General features: G+C 45.6%; 1 protein-coding gene across 1 annotated transcript in view; it reads right to left on the bottom strand.

Moving 5' to 3' along the window:
* LOC122561312 (golgin subfamily A member 7B-like) overlaps nucleotides 1-7416 on the bottom strand; it is a 31286-nt gene extending 23870 nt beyond the window's left edge. Inside the window, exon 1 of the mRNA XM_043712996.1 lies at nucleotides 7226-7416. Coding sequence (XP_043568931.1) covers nucleotides 7226-7234 — 9 coding nt within the window. The 5' untranslated portion in view covers nucleotides 7235-7416. The remainder of the gene's footprint in view (nucleotides 1-7225) is intronic.
* Nucleotides 7417-20371: the final 12955 nt, after the last annotated feature.

Genomic DNA, 20371 nt, shown 5'->3' with positions numbered 1-20371 from the left:
AGCAAACCTACCTCCCAGGATATTGGTGCCCTTCTGGTTCAGGTGCAACCCGTCCTGCTTGTACAGGTCCCACCTTCCCCAGAATGCAGTCCAATTGTCCAAATACCTGAAGCCCTCCCTCCTACACCATCCTTGCAGCCATGTATTTTTTAGATTACATTACATTACATTGTGGAAACAGGCCCTTCGGCCCAACAAGTCCACACCGACCCACCGAAGTGTAACCCACCCATACCCCTATATTTACCCCTTACCTAACACTACGGGCAATTTAGTATGGCCAATTCACCTAACCTGCACATCTTTGGATTGTGGGAGGAAACCGGAGCACCCGGAGAAAACCCACTCAGACACGGGGAGAACGTGCAAACTCCACACAGTCAGTTGCCTGAGGCGGGAATTGAACCCGGGTCTCTGGCGCTGTGAGGCAGCAGTGCTAACCACTGTGCCACCGTGCCGCCCATAGTGCAGTGTTCCGCGTTCCAACTTCACTTCCACCCAGCTCCCGCCGCTCTCTGCTGCAAAAAGATATGCTGGGACTATTTTCACTGGAGCGTAGGAGGTTGAGAGGTGACCTGATAGAAGCTTATAAACTCATGAGGGGTCTAGATAGTGTGCAACTGCACTCTCTCCCTATTCCTTGCCTCACGTGGCACCGACAACAACCCAGAGATGACGACTCTGTCCATCCCAGCTTTTAGCTTCCAGCCTAACTCCCTGAGTTCCTGAATAACCTCCCCACCCCTCTTCCTACCTATGTCGTTGGTGCCAATGTGCACCACGACTTCTGGCTGCACACCCTCCCCCTTAAGGATTCTGAAGACACGGTCCGAGATGTCTCCGACCCTGGCAACCGGGAGGCAACAAACCAACCGAGAGTCTCGCCCATGTCCACAGAACCGCCTGTCCGTCCCTCTAACTAAAGAGTCTCCTATAACTAGCGCTCTCCTCCTCGCCCCTTTCCCTTCTGAGCCTCAGAGCTGGACCTCGTGCCAGAGACCCGGTCACTGCAGCTTACCCCTGCTAGGCCGTCCCCCCCAAACAGTATCCAAAGCGGTATACTTATTGTTGAAGGGAACGACCACAGGGGATCCCTGCACTGCCTGCTTCCTCCCCTTCCCACCTCTAACTGTTACCCAGCTACCTCTGTTCTCTGGCGTAACTATGTCCCTGTAGCTTCTATCTATCACCTCTCAGCCTCTCAAATAATCCTCAGTTCATCCAACTCCAGCTCCAGTTCCCTAATGCGGTCTGTGAGGAGCTGGAGCTGGCTGCACTTCCTGCAGATGAAGTCAGCAGGAGCATCTGTGGTCACCCCTACCTCAAACATCCTGCGGAAGGAACATTCCACTGCCTGTGCTGCCATAACTCTACACTTAGTCTCCAAAACAAGAACACTAAGTAGCTTACCTTTTTTTTAGGTTAGAGGAGGAGGGAGTGTAGTGTCTCGGGTTCCTTCTCCACTCAAATAACAATCACTTACCTTCCCGACCGGCTTTGCGCTCCGACTTCACTTCCGCCCAGCTCCCGCCACTCTCTGCTGCAAAAAGATACTTTGGGTCTATTTTCACTGGAGCGTAGGAGGTTGAGAGGTGACCTGATAGAAGCTTATAAACTCATGAGGGGTCTAGATAGTGTTGATGGTAGTTGCCTTTTCCCTAGGCTGGGGTATTTCAAGACCGGGGACACATTTTTAAGGTGACAGGAGACAGATTTTAAAAAGACATGAGGCATTTTTTATTGCACAGAGGGTGGTTCGAGTGTGGAATGAACTTCCTGAGGAAGTAGAGGGTGTGGGAACAATTACAATGTTTAAAAGACATTTGGATGGATAACAGAACATAGAACAGTACAGCACAGAACAGGCCCTTCAGCCCACGATGTTGTGCCGACCATTGATCCCCATGTGAGGTAAACCTAATGTACGAACCCTCAAATTTCTGTGACCATATACATGTCCAGCAGTCTCTTAAATATCCCCAATGACTTCGCTTCCACAACTGCTCCTGGCAACACATTCCATGCTCTCACAACTCTCTGCGTAAAGAACCCGCCTCTGACATCCCCTCTATACTTTCCGCCAAACAGCTTAAAACTATGACCCCTCATGTTAACAATTTCTGCTCTGGGAAAAACTCTATCTATGCCTCTCTTTATCTTGAACACCTCAATTAGGTCCCCTCTCTTCCTTCTTTTTTCCAATGAAAAAAGTCCGAGTTCAGTCAACCTCTCTTGGTAAGATAAGCCCTCCATTCCAGGCAGCATCCTGGTAAACCTCCTCTGAACCCTCTCCAAAGCATCCACATCTTTCCTATAATAGAACTGGACACAGTATTCCAAGTGCGGTCTAACCAAAGTTTTATAGAGCTGCAACAAGATCTCACGGCTCTTAAACTCAATCCCCCTGTTAATGAAAGCTAAAACACCATATGCTTTCTTAATAACCCTGTCCACTTGGGTGGCAATGAATAGGAAAGAGTTGGAAGGATACAGGCCAGGAGCAGGCAGGTGGAACTAGTTTACTTTGGAATTATGGTCGGCATGGACTGGTTGGGCCAAAGGGTCTGTTTCTGTGCTGCAACACTCAATGACTGTAGGTCCCTGACTCTAACAACTGACAGGATGCCATGGTCTCCTCATGCCATCATTTCACCGCTGCTCATTGAACAGTGGCTTTACTCCTTTCATTTGCAGGTTACATTGTTAGATTACACCTAGAATATGGTGAACAATTTTGGCCCTCTTACCCAAGGAAACACATCCTAGATTTGGAGGCAGTCTGAAGAACACTCACTAGGTTCAACCCAGGAGGGACTGTCTTATGACAAGAGCTTGAGTAGGTTGGGCAGATACTCTTTCAAGTTTAGAAGTGCAAGAGGTGATCTTACAGAAACATTGAAGATTCTCAGGACAGATATGGAGAGGTTGTTTCTGCTTGTGGGAGAATCTAGGAGCTGAGGGCATAATTTCAGAATAAGGGATTGTCCATTTAGGACAGAGATGAGAATGGATTGTTTTTTCAGAGGGTAGCAAATTCTTTACCGCAGAGGGCTGTAGAGGGTGTGATATTAAATACATGCAAGGCTGAGTCACAGAGATTTTTATCAGTAAAGGAATGAAGGATTATAAGAAAAAAAGCAATAGTTAGGGGAGTTGAGGATTACCAGATTGGGGAGGCAATGACACAGTGGTATTATTGCTGGACTGTTAATCCAGAGACCCAGGTAATGATCTGGGGACCTAGTTCAAATCCTGCCATGGCAAATAGTGGAAATTGTATTCAATACATATCTAGAATTAAGGATTTAATAATGACCATGAGTCCATCGTCGGAAAAACCCATCTGGTTCACTAGTGTCCTCTAAGGCAGGAAACTGCCATCTTTACCTGGTCTAGCCCACATGTGACTCCAGACCCACAGCAATGTGGTTGACTCTTAACTGCCCATGGGCAATAAATGCTGGTCTAGTCAGCATTGCGCTCATCCTGTGAATAAACTTTTTAAAAAGCCTAGCCCATGGTCTCGTTGATCAGACTCGATGGGCTAACTGGTCGACTTCTGCTCCTAGGCCAAAGTGAGGACTGCAGATGCTGGAGATCAGAGTGGGAATGGAAAAGCACAGCAGGTCAGGCAGCATCCGAGAAATGGGAAAATAGACGTTTCCTGATTAAGGGCTTTTGCCCGAAATGTCGATTTTCCTACTTCTTGGATGCTGCCTGACCTGCTGTGCTTTTCCAGCACCACTCTAATCCCTACTTCTGCTCCTATGACTAATGGTCTCTTTGGGGAGACGGCAGTGTCCTGTTAGTGGAGAATACCATGGTGTGTGCAGCACCTGCATCATTGAGGATTCTTGACAGGTTTGTCCACCAGCTCCCGAAGCTCTGGTCTCACACGTTGACCAGCAAGCCCAAAGTAGACTTGCTGAATTCATAAACACTGGTAGGAAGCCCTGTTCCCATTAGCATAACCAACTGGCTAGGAATCTCTGTGGGATCATGATGTTCACTAATGGCCTTCAATTTTCCTTACAAAATCCAATCCCTGCTCTGCGATTCTTTCCTGTATGAAGGCAGGTCAAGACCCAAATAAAGATGAATATATCTTTGCGGAATACTTCTACACAAGTCACTCACATTATTCAATATATAAGTCTTTAAATGTTAAATAGAAATAGCCAGGTTAAATATTGCAGACAATTTAAATCCGCATGGGAGATTAACTTTCAGAATGAAATGTGCAACAAGATACTAAACTAAAACCTCCATCTCAGATTTAACCATTGGATGGGTGCCTGAGGAAAGTTTCCTTGCTGTACAATTAAAGTAAGGGATTCTTTTGCTGGTAATTGCCTTTAAAGTAGGTGAAATATTTCCGAACATAATTACAAAAATAGATTCCTTTTTCAATTAGTTGCAGCCTTGGTGAAATAAATACCAGTCATGGTTCAGTGGGTGTTACCCTCACCTGAGTCAGGAGTTCATGGTTGCAAATCTAACAACAGAAGCTTGAGCCCATTACCTGGGAAATGAGAAACCCTGGATGGTGCTGTGTGCAAGAGAAGATTTTAAACTGAGACCCTGTCTACGCTTACAGATGTTCAGAAAAGGTTATGCAGCACCATGCTGAAGGACAGTAAGGGAACTATCCCCCGTATTCCAGGGCTGACATCTATCTCTCCCTAAAATGAATGATTTGGTCATTATTACATAGCCATTTGTGGGATCTTGCTGTGCACAACCGGCTGACTCAACTCCCAACAGTAGAACAGTCGCTTCGTTCCAAAGCCACATTACCGGCTGCAAAGTCCTTTTGGAACATCCTGAGTTTTTAAAATCAGTTCCATAATTACAATTTCTTTCTTTTTAAGAAATTTTACTCCGCCTCCACCAGATTTCTCCAGACTAAGGAGAATGGCCAGTATTTGGCATGGCCTAATCATGGTCTCCTGGTTTACTGTGTTCTGTTCTCCCCTCTTCTTCCTTCCAATCTTGGTGCTGACTTGTAATATTGGACTTCATTCAGAATCACAGAGGGGTTACAGGGCAGGAGTCCATTCAGCCCACTGTCTCTGTACTGGCTCTCCAAATGTGTAATACACCTTGCGTTACTCCCCATCCTTTCCCTGCATTTTATTCCATCTTTGACAACAGTCTCATTCACTTTTTAAATCCTTGACTGAATCTGCCTCCACCACACTCTCAGGCACTGCATTTCAGATCCTAACCACTCTTTGCAGGCTCAGTCCTTGAGTACATCCATGACAAAAGCTGAAGGATTTATAGATGTTAAAGATATCAAGGAATACAAGAAAAGCACTGGGCTAATGGAGCCATGGTAAAAAACCAAATGAGGCACTCAGGAGGGCACTGGATAATTATTTGGAGTAACAGTGTGTGAGGGCATGGGGGAAAAGCAGGAGACTTGCACTGGGGAATGATCTCATTTGAAAAGCCAGTGCAAGCATAATGCCTGAATAGCCTCCTTCACGCTGTAACAATTCTGTGATCAGTGATGTTCTGGTTGAAAGGTGGAACAGGAAATGAAGGTCGAATGGCCTACAGCAGCTCCTATTTCCATGTTGAGTGTTGGGTGCTGGAAAAGCACAGCAGATCAGGCAGCATCCGAGGAAACGGAGAATCTACGTTTTGGGCCAAAGCCCTTCATCAGGAATGAAGCTCCCTCCCCACCCCTATCCACTTTCCGTGAAGACCATTCCCTCCGCGACTCCCTTGTCAGGTCCACGCCCCCCAACAACCACCCTCCCCTCCCTGCACCTTCCCCTGCCACTGCCACCATCCTCACAAGCCTCATTCCTGATGAAAGACTCTTGCCCGAAACGTCGATTCTCCTGCTCCTTGGATGCTGCCTGACCTGCTGTGCTTTCCCAGCACCACACCAGCATCTGCAGTCCTCACTTTCACCTAAATCTACATTCCCCATCTCACAAGGGTCTACAGTTCCTAAATCTCTCCCCCCCAATCAGGGCTTTTCCTCACCTCACGTCTGGGTCAGTTGAGTCTGATCCAATAACTCCATTAGCATTGTATCATGAGAGGGGCAAATAAACGGAGATGGACAAAGATATGTTTTTAAAATGGTATACCTGGCAAAGCAAATCAGATATATCATTTTTCTTTCTGTACTTTTGATACAGGGCAAGCCAACTATACCTTCATTTTCAAACCAGCTGATGTGCCAGTACGGGCAGCATCCGAGGAGCAGGAGAATCGATGTTTCGAGCATCAGCTCTTGCTCAAAACGTCAACTCTCCTGCTCCTTGGATGCAGTCTGATCAGCTGTGCTTTTCCAACACACTTTTTTTGACTCTGATCTCCAGCATCTACTTATGTGCCAACACTGTAGATATGTCAAAAGCAGAAATTCCTCCTCAGGAAGTCACTTAAGGATAAATATTTGAGCTAAGGTACCATCTCACTGAGGCAATGAGGACTGCACTGCCAACACTTAAAGCTTAAAACAGCAGCTGCTACAACATTTGCTATTTATTACCAAACACAATTTTTGGAACATCTTTTTATCACTAAAGTCTGAATGCTACGCTCCCCATGAATCACATGCTCCTGTAACAGAGTACATAGGTCATGTAAATCTGGCCTTTGTTCTTGAAACAATCCTCTTGTCCGTCTCTCTCTTTCCAGCCCTTTGTAAGCAGCAGCTGTTGTGTTTTTTTTGAAAGAGAGGAAATGCGTGATTAGCGCTGAAGACAGGCAATTTCATTATATGTGTACAGCAATATATTCGGGCCCATCAGGGAATAATGATCCGACCTATGAATGAAATAAAATGCTTTTTGCTCCCGTAAATAAATGCACAATTGTGCAAAACGGATACATTTCTTACTTTTTCAAGAAAATGTGCAAAACCTAAAATGCAATCACAACGTGCAGGTTTGGCTATCGTCATGTGCATGATGTTGGACTGTCCAGACAGGCCGCGTTTTGTACTCGGTCCCCAACAAGAGGGGCAAGATTTGGGATTCCCTCGTTAAAAGAGATCTTGTCTCTTTCTTTCTCTCTCTCCCACTCCTCCAAACCTGTATTTGCAGCAATGCAATAGGATGTCCCCTTTGCTTCCCGATGTTATTTTTTATTTCTCGCCCCACCCTCGCCAATACGAATGTGCATTTCCCCCTTCCCCGGGTCTGGGGGCTTGAGAGGTTGCATTGAAGTGAATGCACGGCCCAGCGAATGTCTCCCTTACCTCGGCCATCTCCACAGCGCGATGCCCGGGCCGACGGCCGCTTACGCTGCTCGCCCTGCGCCACCGCCTCCGGCTTGATTGACAGGGCACCCGCTGTCAAAGGGACTCGGTCGCCCCGGCAACCGCCGCTGATTGACAGCTGCCGCTGGACCTTCCAGGGGATTGCCCCATCCGTCACCCAGGCAACCAACGCTGATTGACAGCTGCCGCTGGACCTGCCAGGGGATTCCCCCCATCCGAAATCCCTCGGTATCAGTAGCGGGCCATTGCAACATGGGGTGGCCTTCACAATTGCAAAACCCCCTACCTGGAGAAAAATTATTTTTGCAATGTATGTAACTCCTGGTGCATCTTGTGGAGACAGTGAGGACTGCAGATGCTGGAAATCAGAGTCTATAGATGTGGAGCTGGAAAAGCACAGCAGATCAGGCAGCATCCCAGGACCAAGGAAGTTAACGTTTCGGGAGAAACCTTTCATCAGGACTCACTGAAGAAGGGTTTCCACCCAAAACGTTGACTTTCCTGCTCCTCAGCTGCTGTCTGATCTGCTGTGCTCTTCCAGCTCCACATCTATTGACTCCCACATTTGTGAGCATGATTTGGATGAGAATATAGAAGGAATGGTTAGCACGTTTGCAGACAACACCAAAATTAGTGGCATTGTCGACAGCGAAGACGGTTTTCTAAGATTGCCAAGGGATTTTCATCAAATGGGCCAATGGCCTGAAAAATGGCAGGTGGAGTTCAATCTGGATAAATGCGAGGTATTGCATTTTAGTACAAATGAGGATCGGCTTTATACAATTAATGGTAGGACCTTAAGTAGTGTTGTAGAACAGATAGACCTAGGAGTTCCTGAACATAATTCTTTGAAGTTTGTGTCGCACATAGACAGGATGGGTAAAAAGTTGTTTGGCACGCTTGCCTCATTGCTCAGTCCTTTGAGTGTAGGAGTGGGGGAAGTCATGTTGAGGTTGGACAGGACATTAGTGAAGGCTTCTTCTGGAATACTGTGTCACCCAGATATAGTAAGGATATTATGAAGCTGTAAATGGATCTAAAGAGAATTACCAGGATGTTGCCGGGTATGGAAGGTTTGAGTTATAAAGAAAGGTTGAGACTTTTTTTCACTGGAGCATAGGAGGTTGAGAAGTGACCTTTTAGAAGGTCACAAAATAATGAGAGCTATTGATAGAGTTAATAATAATTGTCTTTTTCCTAGGAGGGGAGAATTCAAGACTAGGGGGCACATTTTTAAGGTGAGAAGAGAGAGATTTAAAAAAAACATGAGGGCCAAATTCTTTACATAGAGAGTGGCTGGCATGTGGATGAACTTCCTGAGGAAGTGGTGGATGTGGGTACAATTATAATGTTTAAATGACATTTGGATAAGTACATGAATAGGAAAGGTTTGGAGGGATATGGGCCAGGAGCAGGCAGGTGGGATTAGTTTATTTCGGGATTATGTTCGGTGTGGACTGGTTGGACAGAAGCCGATCCTCATTTGTACTAAGTGCAGACACTGTATGACTCAAATGAGGTCCACCACTGTGCAGTATATGTAATTGATTGCTTTTGCAGACATCAAGATATTACCAAGAACTGTGAGTTCATGAGGCAGCGATTCAGACCATCCTGCCCATCAGACCTGTGCCAGCGTTTCGAAAGAAGTGTCCAATTAGTCTCACTTGACGGCCTTTTCCCATGCCCCTGCCGATTTAGTCCCTTCCAGAACCATCATGATGGAATCAGCTTCCACTTCCCTTCCAGCCAGCATAGTCCGGATTTCAACAATACACTCCAAAAAAAATTTCTTTCTTCACCCGAAATCTGTGTCCCCTGGTTTAATGAACCTGGGTCATCATCCTGGAAATCCCTAACAGCACAGTCCAGTCTCAGTGGCTTAAGAAGCCTGCTCACCACCACTGCTTCAAGGTCCATGAGGGATGGGCAATAACTGGTGAGGGAAGAAGATTGAGAGTAACCTCTTTGCTTTCCCACATGATCAATATATACATATTACTTCAAAACGACTTCAGCCTTACAGGTTATTGTACATCGTCCTCCCAATGCAATCCAACCCCTTACAATGGACAGATACTTCAAAGATCTGGTGATCAATATTAATCCTTTCTAGTACTGAGGTGGACCCTGTCCCTCATACACATAGAGGAGATTCATATGCCTTCATACTCACTGAATTCAAAGTCAGGAGTGGAGTAGAGTTTATTTCTTAGCTTAAGGAACACAAACGCATTATCTGCTTCACCACTTCACAGCCTCAAGGTCTGAATGTTGGATTCCGTAACTTCAGAAACTGACCGCGTTTTGTCTGTTCTCTCTGTCCTCTCCTCCACAGCCTTTTCTTTTTTGGTGTCTTGTTTACTTTGCTCTTAGTAAAGAGGATCCATTCTTTCCCTTCCAGAACTTAATTTAAGATCTCTTTCTCCAAAGCAAATCTTAGCAGCATTTATACACTTAATGGTAAGGTTCCAGGGAGTGTTGCTGAACGAAGAGACCTTGGAGTGCAGGTTCATAGTCACTTGAAAGTGGAGTCGCAGGTAGATAGGATAGTGAAGAAGGCATTTGGTATGCTTTCCTTTATTGGTCAGAGTATTGAGTACAGGAGTTGGGAGGTCATGTTGTAGCTGTACAGGACATTGATTAGGCCACTTTTGGAATATTGCGTGCAATTCTGGTCTCCGTCCTATCGGAAGGATATTGTGAAATTTGAAAGGTTTCAGAGAAGATTTACAAGGATGTTGCCAGGGTTAGAGGATTTGAGCTACAGGGAGAGGTTGGATAGGCTAGGGCTGTTTTCCCTGGAGCATTGGAGGTTGAGGGGTGACCTTATAGAGGTTTATAAAATCATGAGGGGCATGGATAGGATAAATAGGCAAAGTCTTTTCCCTGGGGTGGGGGAGTCCAGAACTCGAGGGTATAGGTTTAAGACCATAAGACCACAAGACATAGGAGTGGAAGGAAGGCCATTCGGCCCATTGAGTCCACGCCACCATTTAATCATGGCTGATGGGTATTTCAGCTCCAATTACCCACACTCTCTCTGTAGCCCTTAATTCCTCGCGAGATCAAGAAATTATCAATCTCCGCCTTGAAAACATTTAACATCCTGGTCTCCACTGCACTCCATGGCAGTGAATTCCACAGGCCCACCACTCTCTGGCTGAAGAAATGTCTCCTCATTTCTGTTCTAAATTGACCCCCTCTAATTCTAGTCTCCACGGGTCCTAGTGACCACCCTTTCTAAGCCATCTTGTAAGTTTCTATTAGATCTCCCCTCAACCTTCTAAACTCTAATGAATACAATCCCAGGATCCTCAGCCATTCATCGTATGTTAGGCCTAACATTCCAGGGATCATCCGTGTGAATCTCTGCCAGACACGCTTCAGTACCAGTATGTCCTTCCTGAGGTATGGGGCCAAAATTTGGACGCAGTATTCTAAATGGGGCCTAACTAGAATTTTATAAAGTCTCAGAAACACATCACTGCTTTTATATTCAAACCCACTTGAGATAAATGACATTACATTCGCTTTCTTAATCACGGACTCAACCTGCATGTTTACCTTTAGAGAATCCTCAACTAGCACTCCCAGATCCCTTGGTATTTTGGCTTTATGAACTTTCTCACTGTACAGACAATAGTCTACACCTGTATTCTTTTTTCCAAAGTACAAGACCTGTTATTTGCTCATGTTGAATTTCATCAACCATTTCCTGAACTGTCTAAATCTTGCTGCAGCCTCCCCACCTCCTCAGTACCACCTACCTGTCTGCCTAATTTTGTATCATTGGCAAACTTGGCCAGAATGCCCCCATCCCTTCATCCAGATCATTAATATATAAAGTGATCAGCTGTGGCCTCAACACTGAACCCTGCGGGACACCATTTGTCACTGGCTGCCATTCCAAAAAAGAACCTTTTATCCCAACTCTCTGCCGTCTGTCAGACAGCCAATCCTCAATCCATGTCAGTAGCTCACCTCAAACACCATGGGCCCTCACATTACTCAACAGCTTCCCGTGAGACACCTTATCAAAGGTCTTTTGGAAGCCTAGATAGATAACATCCACTGGGTTTTCCAGGTCTAACCTACCTGTTACCTCTTCAAAGAATCCTAACAGGTTTGTTAGATATGACCTCACCTAACTAAATCCATGCTGACTTGTTCTAATCTCATCCTTAACATTGGATTCTCGAATTTTGCCAATAACCGAGGTCAGGTTAATCGGCCTATAATTTTCCATTTTTTGTCTTGATCCTTTCTTGAACAAGGGGGTTACAACAGTGATTTTCCAATCATCTGAGACTTTCCCTGACTCCAGTGACTTTTGAAAGATCACAACCAACGCCTCTGCTATTTCCTCAGCCACCTCCCTCAGAACTCTAGGATATAGCCCACTGGGGCTAGGAGATTTTTCAATGTTTAGACATTTAGCTTTTCCAGCACTTTCTCTTTTGTATTGGTTACCATACTCAACTCTGCCTCCTGACTCTTCTTAATTGTTGGGATGTTACTTATGTCTTCCACTGTGAAGACTGACACAAAGTACGTATTAAGCTATTTCCTTATCTCCCAGCACTAGCCTTCCTACATCAATTTGGAGTGGCCCAATGTCTAATTTTGCCTCTCATTTATTTCTTATGTATTGAAAGAAACTTTTACTATCATTTCTAAAATTATTGGCCAGCCTACCTTCATATTTGATCCTCTCCTTCCTTATTTCTCTCTTTGTTATTCTCTATTTGTTTTTGTAGCCTTCCCAATCTTCTGATTTCCCAGTGCTTTTGGCCACTTTACAGGCTGTCTCTTTTTCTTTGACACATTTCCTGACTTCCTTTGTCAGCCATGGCTGTCTAATTCCCCCCCCCCCCCCCCCGCCCCACCCCCCCCCCCCCCCCACCTCGACACCCCCCAGGTAATCTTTCTTTTCTTTGGGATGAACCTCTGTACTGTGTCCTCAATTACACCCAGAAACTCCTGCCATGTTGCTCTACTGTCTTCCCCGCCAGGCTCTGCTTCCAGTCGATTTTCATCAGCTCCTCTCTCGTGCCCCTGTAATTACCTTTATTTAACTGTAACACTATTACATCCGATTTTGCCTTCTCTCTTTCAAACTGCAGATTGAAGTCTACCATATTATGATCGTTGCCCCCTAAGTGTTCCCTTACTTAAAGATATTTTATAAAGTCTGGCTCATTACATACCACTCACTCCAGAATAGCCTGCTCCCTCGTGGGCTCCATCACAAGCTGTTCCAAAAAGCCATCTTGTAAGCATTCCATGAATTCCCTTTCTTTGGATCCACCAGCAACATTATTCACCCAGTCTATTTGCATGTTGAAGTCTCCCATGATCACTGTGACCTTACCTTTCTGACATGTCCTATCTATTTCCTGGTATATCTTGCACCCCTGGACCTGACCACTGCTGGGAGGTCTGTACATAACTCCCATTATGATTTTTTTGTCTTTGTGGTTCCTCAACTCCACCCACACAGACTCCACATCGTCTGACCCTATGTCATTCTTCACTATAAGACCATAAGATCATAAGACATAGGAGCGGAAGAAAGGCCATTCGGCCCATCGAGTCCACTCCGCCATTCAATCATGGCTGATGAGCATTTCAACCCCACTTACCCGCATTCTCCCCGTAGCCCTTAATTCCTTGTGACATCAAGAATTTATCAATTTCTGCCTTGAAGACATTTAGGGTACCAGCCTCCACTGCACTCTGTGGCAATGAATTCCACAGGCCCACCACTCTCTGGCTGAAGAAATGTCTCCGCATTTCTGTTGTGAATTTACCCCCTCTATTTCTAAGGCTGTGTCCACGGGTCCTAGTCTCCTCTCCTAACGGAAACAATTTCCTAGTGTCCACCCTCTCCAAGCCATGTATTATCTTGTAAGTTTTTATTAGATCTCCTTTTAATCTCCTAAACTCCAATGAATACAATCCCAGGATCCTCAGCCGTTCCTCATATGTTAGACCTACCATTCCAGGGATCATCCGTGTGAATCTCCGCTAGACACGCTCCAGTGCCAGTATGTGCTTCCTGAGGTGTGGGGCAGATCCCTCTGTACTTTGGCTTTACGAATTTTCTTACCGTTTAGAAAGTAATCCATGCTTCTATTCTTTACTAACAGGCAACCTCGCCCCCTCTGCCCACCTCTGTGTCTTTTCAATAAGTTGTAAACTCTTGGATGATTAACTGCCAGTCCTGGACCCCCTGCAACCATGTCTCTGTGATGCCTATCACATCATAGGGTGAGAGGGGAAAGCTATAAAAGAGACCTCAGGGGCAACATTTTCATGCAGTGGGTGGTGTGTGTGTGGAATGAGCTGCCAGAGGAAGTGGTGGGGGCTGGTACAATTCCAACATTTAAAAGGCATCTGCATGGGTATATGAATAGGAAGGGTTTAGAGGGATATGGGCCGGGTGCTGGCAGGTGGGACTAGATTGGGTTGGGATATCTGGTCGGCATTGAATAGTTGGACCGAAGGGTCTGTTTCCGTGCTGTACATCTCTATGACCCTATGACTCTTCCCGCACCATTAACAACCCCTTTGTCATTTGTGCTGGGCTTCTCCACCACCTGTCCCCTCGCTTCTCCTCTGTTTCTGTCAAAACCACAAAAAGCAATTTCCAACACTGTTCAATTCCAGAGAAGAATCATACCAGACATGAAACATTAATTCTCTTTCGCTCTCTGCAGATGCTGCCAAACCTGCTCAGTGTCTCCAGCACTTTTTGTCTTTATTTCAGATTTCCAACATCATTGGTTCTTGGTTTCATTCAATAATTTATTTCATAATGTGCTCCTAAGCTGGGAATGGAAGTGACGCCATGAAGTCGAGAGTGTGGTGCTGGAAAAGCACAGCAGGTCAGGCAGCATCTGAGGAGCAGGAAAAATCGATGTTTCCGGCAAAAGCCCTTCATCAGGAATGAGGCTTGTGGGCCGGGGCTGAGACATAACTGGGAGGAGTTGGGGATGGGGGAAAGGTAGCTGAGAGTACAATAGGTAGATGGAGGTGGGAATAATGGTGATAGGTCAGAGAGGAGGGTGGAAGGGATAGGTGGGAAGGAAGATGAAGGGTAGGACAAGTCATGAGGGCGGTGCCGAGTTGGAAGTTTGGAACTGGGATATGGTGGGTGGAGGGGAAATGAGGTAACTGGTGAAGTCCACATTGACGTCGTGAGGTTGGAGGGTCCCGAGGTGGAAGATGAGGCATTCATCCTCAAAGTGTCGGGTGATAAGGGAGTGACAATGGAGGAGGCCCAGGACCTGCATGTCCTTGGTGGAGTGGGACGGGGAGTTGAAGTGTTTGGCCACGGGGCGGTGGGGTTGGTTGGTGCAGCTGTACCAGAGATGTTCTCTAAAGCACTCTGCGAGAAGGTGTCCAGTCTCCCCAATGTAGAGGAGACCATATCCGGAGGAACAGTTACAGTCAATGATGTTGGTGGATGTGCAGGTGAAACTTTGATGGATGTGGAAGGCTTCTTTGGGGCCTTGGACAGAGGTGAGGGGGGAGGTGTGGGTACAGGTTTTGCAATTCCTGCGGTGGCAGGAGAAGGTGCCAGGAGGGTAGGGTGGTTGGTTGGGGGTGTGCATCTGACCAGGTAGTCACAGAGGGAACAGTCTTTGCGGAAAGCGGTAGGGGTGGGGAGGGAAATATATCCCTGGTGGTGAGGTCGGTTTGTAATTCTGCTTTCCCTTCACAGATGTGGCCACACCTGCTGAGTTTCTCCTGAAATTTCTGATTCTGTTTTTTAACTAAACCACGTCTGGCAGTTCTTGATTAAGGGTTGAAAAGTGTGGCGCTGGAAAAGCACAGCAGGTCAGGCAGCATCCTGATGACGGGCTTATGCCTGAAACGTCAACTCTCCTGCTCCTCGGATGCTGCCTGACCTACTGTGCTTTTCCAGCGCCACACGTTTCGAATCTGACTCTCCAACATCTGCAGTCCTCACTTTTCCTCAGTTCTTGATTAATCCTTGCCTCTCCAAGTGCAGATTAATTCTGACCCTCAGAATTGCTTCCAATAATTTCCCCACTACCAATGGATTTCTGGTTTAGCCTTTGTTTCATTCTTGAATAATGGTGCCACATTTTCAGACCTCGAGTCCTTTGGCACATCTCCCATGGCCAGAGAGGAACTGAAAATGATTGCCAGTGTCCCCTTGCTATTTCAGCTTATAAAGTTAGAGGTTCTCTTCCAATTGAAGATCAATTGGTTGCTATATACTGCTCCTAGAGAAGGTGGTGGTGAACCTCCTTCTCAACCCATTGTAGTCTAACTGCTGTAATGCCACGACAGTGCTGTCCAGGAGTTCTGGGATTTTGACGCTGAAGGAACAGTGATATATTTCCAAATCAGGATGGTAAGTGGCTTGGAGGAGGACTTACACATGGTGTTGTTCCTATGTATCTAGATTTGCAGATTTGGAAGGTGCTCTCAAAAGAACTTTGGTGAGTTGTTGCCGTCCATCTCAGAGATAGTACACTTTGTGACAGTAGTAGAGGAATGAATGGAGAGAGGGGTTGATGTGACGCTAATCAACAAGTCACTTTGCCTTGGGCAGTGTGGGCTTTTTATGGGTTGGTGGGGCCATACTCAGTAAAAGTTTAAGAGGGGGAATTTGGCCAAAATATAGGAGCAGGGAAGATTGATATCTAGACATGGTCATCTGTGCACGATTGGAAAATGGGGATACTTCAAGAAGAGTTGAATCTTTTTGAATCTTTAAAAGCCTTTCAGAGTTTAATATTTCCTTCAAGTTAGTAGACGGGTGATGAAATAAATTGCACAAGCTCTTTCTTCCTGAAAACGAGCAAGCTTTGTTACAATGCCACAGGAATGGGGTTTAATTAGTATGTTTGTGTTGGAGATGTTCCACTGTATGGAGGTTTTACTAATTTGTCATTCTCTTCCTTAATGTAATTGTTCTGCTCAGCATTCCAATTTTTTGAGTGAGCTTTTGAATTATGTTCAAAAGGGTTTGTCTGAAATATACTGAATAATGAGCTGTGCCAAAATGCCCAAATACTTGCTATGTTTTAATGGTGTACAGAGAAAATTGTACAAAAGTGGAGTCCTTGATTGTATACTCACACGAACTGTGTGGCTCAAAGAATGAACTAATATTATACAGCAACATTCAACCCCTCACCATATGCTCAGTGGTTCTTTGCAACAGTTGTATGCCTCCAGCAGGGTATTGGTACCAGATGCAGCAATGCTTTCATTATCCCCTTCTAACACAATAAATGATGATGTAGGTCATGTATATAGAACATAGAACATTACAGCGCAGTACAGGCCCTTCAGCCCTTGATATTGCGCCACCCTGTGAAACCAGTCTGAAGCTCATCTATCTACACTATTCCATTTTCATCCATATGACTATCCAATGACCTTTTAAATGCCCATAAAGTTGGTGAGTCTACTACTGTTGCTGGCAGGGCTTTCCACACCCCTACTACTCTCTGAGTAAAGAAACTACCTCTGACATCTGTCCAATAACTATTATCCTCAATTTAAAGCCATGTCCCCTCGTGCTAGCCATCCCTATCCTAAGAAAAAGGCTCTCACTGTCCACCCTATCTAACCCTCTGATTATCTTATATGTCTCAATTAAGTTGCCGCTCAACTTTCTTCTCTTTAATGAAAACACCCTAAACCTTTCCTTGTAAGACCTTCCCTCCACACCAGGCAACATCGCAGTAAATCTCTGCACCTTTCCAAAGCTTTCACATCCTTCCGATAATGCGGTGACCAGAACTGCATGCAATACTCCAAGTGCAGGTGCATCAGAGTTTTGTACAGCTGCAGCATGACCTCATGGTTCCGAAACTTGATCCCTCTACTAATAAAAGCTAACACACCGTACGCCTTCTTAACAGCCCTATCAACTTGAGTGGCAACTTTCAGGGATCTATGTATATAGACACCGAGATCTCTCTGCTCATCTACACTACCAAGCATCTTACCATTAGTCCAGTACTTTGCATTCCTGCTGCTCCTTCCAAAGTGAATCACCTCACACTTTTCCACATTAAACTCCATTTGCCACCTCTCAGCCCAACTCTGCAGTTTATCTATGTACCTCTGTAACCTACAACATCCTTCAGCACTATCCACAATTCCACCAATCTTAGTGTCATCTGCAAATTTATTAACCCATCCTTCTACACCCTAATCCAGGTCGTTTATAAAAATGACAAACAGCAGTGGACCCAAAACAGATCCTTGCGGTACACCACTAGTAACTGAACTCCAAGCTGAATATTTCCCATCAACCACCACCCTTTGTCTTCTTTCAGCTAGCCAATTTCTGATTCAATGTAGTATTGAAAGATCCAACAGGCATTCATTACAGCTGACTAATATGTACAAATACATTCACAGCCACATAAGTGTCTAGACTACCCTTAAACTGTTTGGTTATAAACAGTATCACATATCCATCAGCATTCCAGGCTTCAAGTGACTCCAGGTGAGATGAAGTCTGAGATATACCTTCAGGTCACGTGTGATGATAAGGAGGGAGAGAACTTTGGGGGGGGAGGGAATCTTATTTTAGAAAGAAACTCCGCTAGTCTTTTCCAATTCGCTGTAGCCTTGGTTCAAACAGGGACAAAAGAGCTGAATTCCAGAGGTGAGGTGAGAGTGACAGCCCTTGACATCAAGGCTACATTTGACCAAGAGTGGCGTCAAGGAGCCCTGACAGTCATTGGATATCAGGGGACAAAATCCCCGCTAGTTGGAGTCATACATGGCACACAGGAAGATGGTCGTGATTTTTGTATTTTTCATCTCAGCTCCAGGACATCTCTGCAGGAGTTCCTCAGCATAGTATCCTAGGCCCAACCATTTTCAGCTGCTTCATCAATGACTTTCCAAAGAACAGTACAGCACAGGAGGGCAAAGCTTCAAATTGAGGAGTAATAGATATAGGGCAGATGATCAAAGGTAATTTCTTTACTCAGGGAATAGGAGGGACATGGAACGCACTGCCTGCAACAGTTTGGCCCACCAAGGCTGCACAAACAAAAAGCACCTTTCTAAACCAAATTCCTTTTGCCTCCATTCAGTCCATGTCCTTCCATTCTCTGCCTATTCATATCTCTGTCAAGATACTATTTAAATATTGCTACTGTATCCATCCCCACCACTTCCTTTGGCACCACCCTCTGTGTAAAACAACCTGTCTCTCACATTTCCTTTAAAATTTCCCCCTTTTATCTTAAATCTCTGTCATGAGTAATTGACCCTTTTACCCTGGGAAAAAGATTCCAACTATCCATTCCACCCATGCCTCTCAATTTTGTGAACTTCTCTCAGCCTCTGACATTCAAGTGAAAATAACCCCAATGTGTTCAATCCCTCTTCAAAACCAGTACAACATCTTGGTAAATCTTTTCAATACCCTCTTCAAAACCTCCACATCCCCTGGCAGTGTGGTGACCAGAATTGTATGCAATATTCAAAATGTGGCCTAACTAATGCACTATACAGAGTTGGGAATGTGGTGCTGGAAAAGCACAGCAGGTCAGATGGCATCCGAGGAGCAGGATTCCTGATGAACTATTCCTGATGAAGGGCTTTTGCCCGAAACACTGATTCTCCTGCTCCTCGGATGCTGCCTGACCTGCTGTGCTTTTCCAGTACCGCACTATTGACTCTGATCTCCAGCATCTGCAGTCCTCACTTTCGCCTAATGCACTTATACAGCTGAGGTCATCATTAGGTCAGAAGAGAGGATGTTCACTGATGACTGCACCATGTTCAGAAACATTCGCAACTCCTCAGCAATGCATATTCAAATGCAGCAAGATCTGGACAGTATCCAGACTTGGGCTGACAAGTGACACCACGTAAATACCAGGCAATGACCAGCTCCAATAAGAGACAATCTAATCACCGATCCTTGACATTCAATTGTGCAAGGGGTTAAAACAAAACAAAGACAATTTAAACAACAGACAGGTTCAAAACAAGACACGTGTGCAGCAGCACTTAATTGTTCCTCTTAAAAGCTCAGTGTTGAGCAGTTAGCTATGTAGCTAACTGCAACTTGTCCCAATTCAGTGGGACAACAGGAAATTAAACCACTTTCAAACTGTGCTGCTGCAGTTTGCCGTAAATGATCTGATGGTAAGTGGCATGCACCCAAAGCACAATGTGATTGGTCTATTATGTTACCAAGGCTTGAAAATCGATACGTCATTGGTCAATAAGAGGGAACTGATACATGATTGATGTGGATTTGTATACAAAAATACGATTGTAACCACCAAAAGGCAGACCCTACTGACAAGGGTACTGTTATCCCCTTAAGGTTGAGTTCCTTGCATTGCTATTAATAAAGGCGCTGTGTGTGTATGTGTGGGTAGGTGTGTGTATATATGTGTGGGTGTGTGTGTGTGTATGTGTGTGTATATATGTGTGTGTTTGTGTGTGGGAGGGTATGTGTGTGTGTATGTGTGGGTATGTGTGTATTGTGTGTGGGAGGGTGTGGGTGTGGTGTGGGTGTGTGTGTGTGGGTGTGTGTGTGTATGTGTGGTCTCCTCTACATTGGGGAGACAGGATGCTAATTCGAGGAACATTTCAGAGAACATCTCCTGTGACACATGCATCCAACAACCCCACCGTCCTGTCGCTGACCACTTCAACTCCCCCTCCCACTCTGAAAAGGACATGCAAGTCCTGGGCCTCCTCCACTGCCAAATCCAAGCCATCCAAAAACCTGGAGGAAGAACGCCTCATCTTCCACTTTGGGACCTTCCAACCGCACATATTAACATTGACTCCACTAGTTTCCTTATCTCCCCTCCGCCCACCTCATCCCAAATCCAACCCTGCAACTCAGCATTGCCCTCTTGTACTGCCCTACCTGTCCATCTTCCTGTCCGTCTGCTCCACCCTCCCTTCTGACCCATCACTGTCACCCCCTACCTGCATCTACCTATTGCCTTCCAGCTCCCTTCGCCCCTTCTATTTATCTCTCAGTCCCATTCCCCTCTCCACATTCCGCATGAAGGACTTATGTGCAAAACATCGACTCTCGTGCTCCTCAGATGCTGCTTGATCTGCTGTGCTTTTCCAGCACCACAC

The sequence above is a fragment of the Chiloscyllium plagiosum genome, chromosome 22 (genome assembly GCF_004010195.1).
Source record: "Chiloscyllium plagiosum isolate BGI_BamShark_2017 chromosome 22, ASM401019v2, whole genome shotgun sequence".
NCBI classification, from domain to species: Eukaryota; Metazoa; Chordata; class Chondrichthyes; order Orectolobiformes; family Hemiscylliidae; genus Chiloscyllium; species Chiloscyllium plagiosum.
Note: the sequence above shows the minus strand (reverse complement) of the source record. Positions and strands in the feature narration are given on the sequence as shown.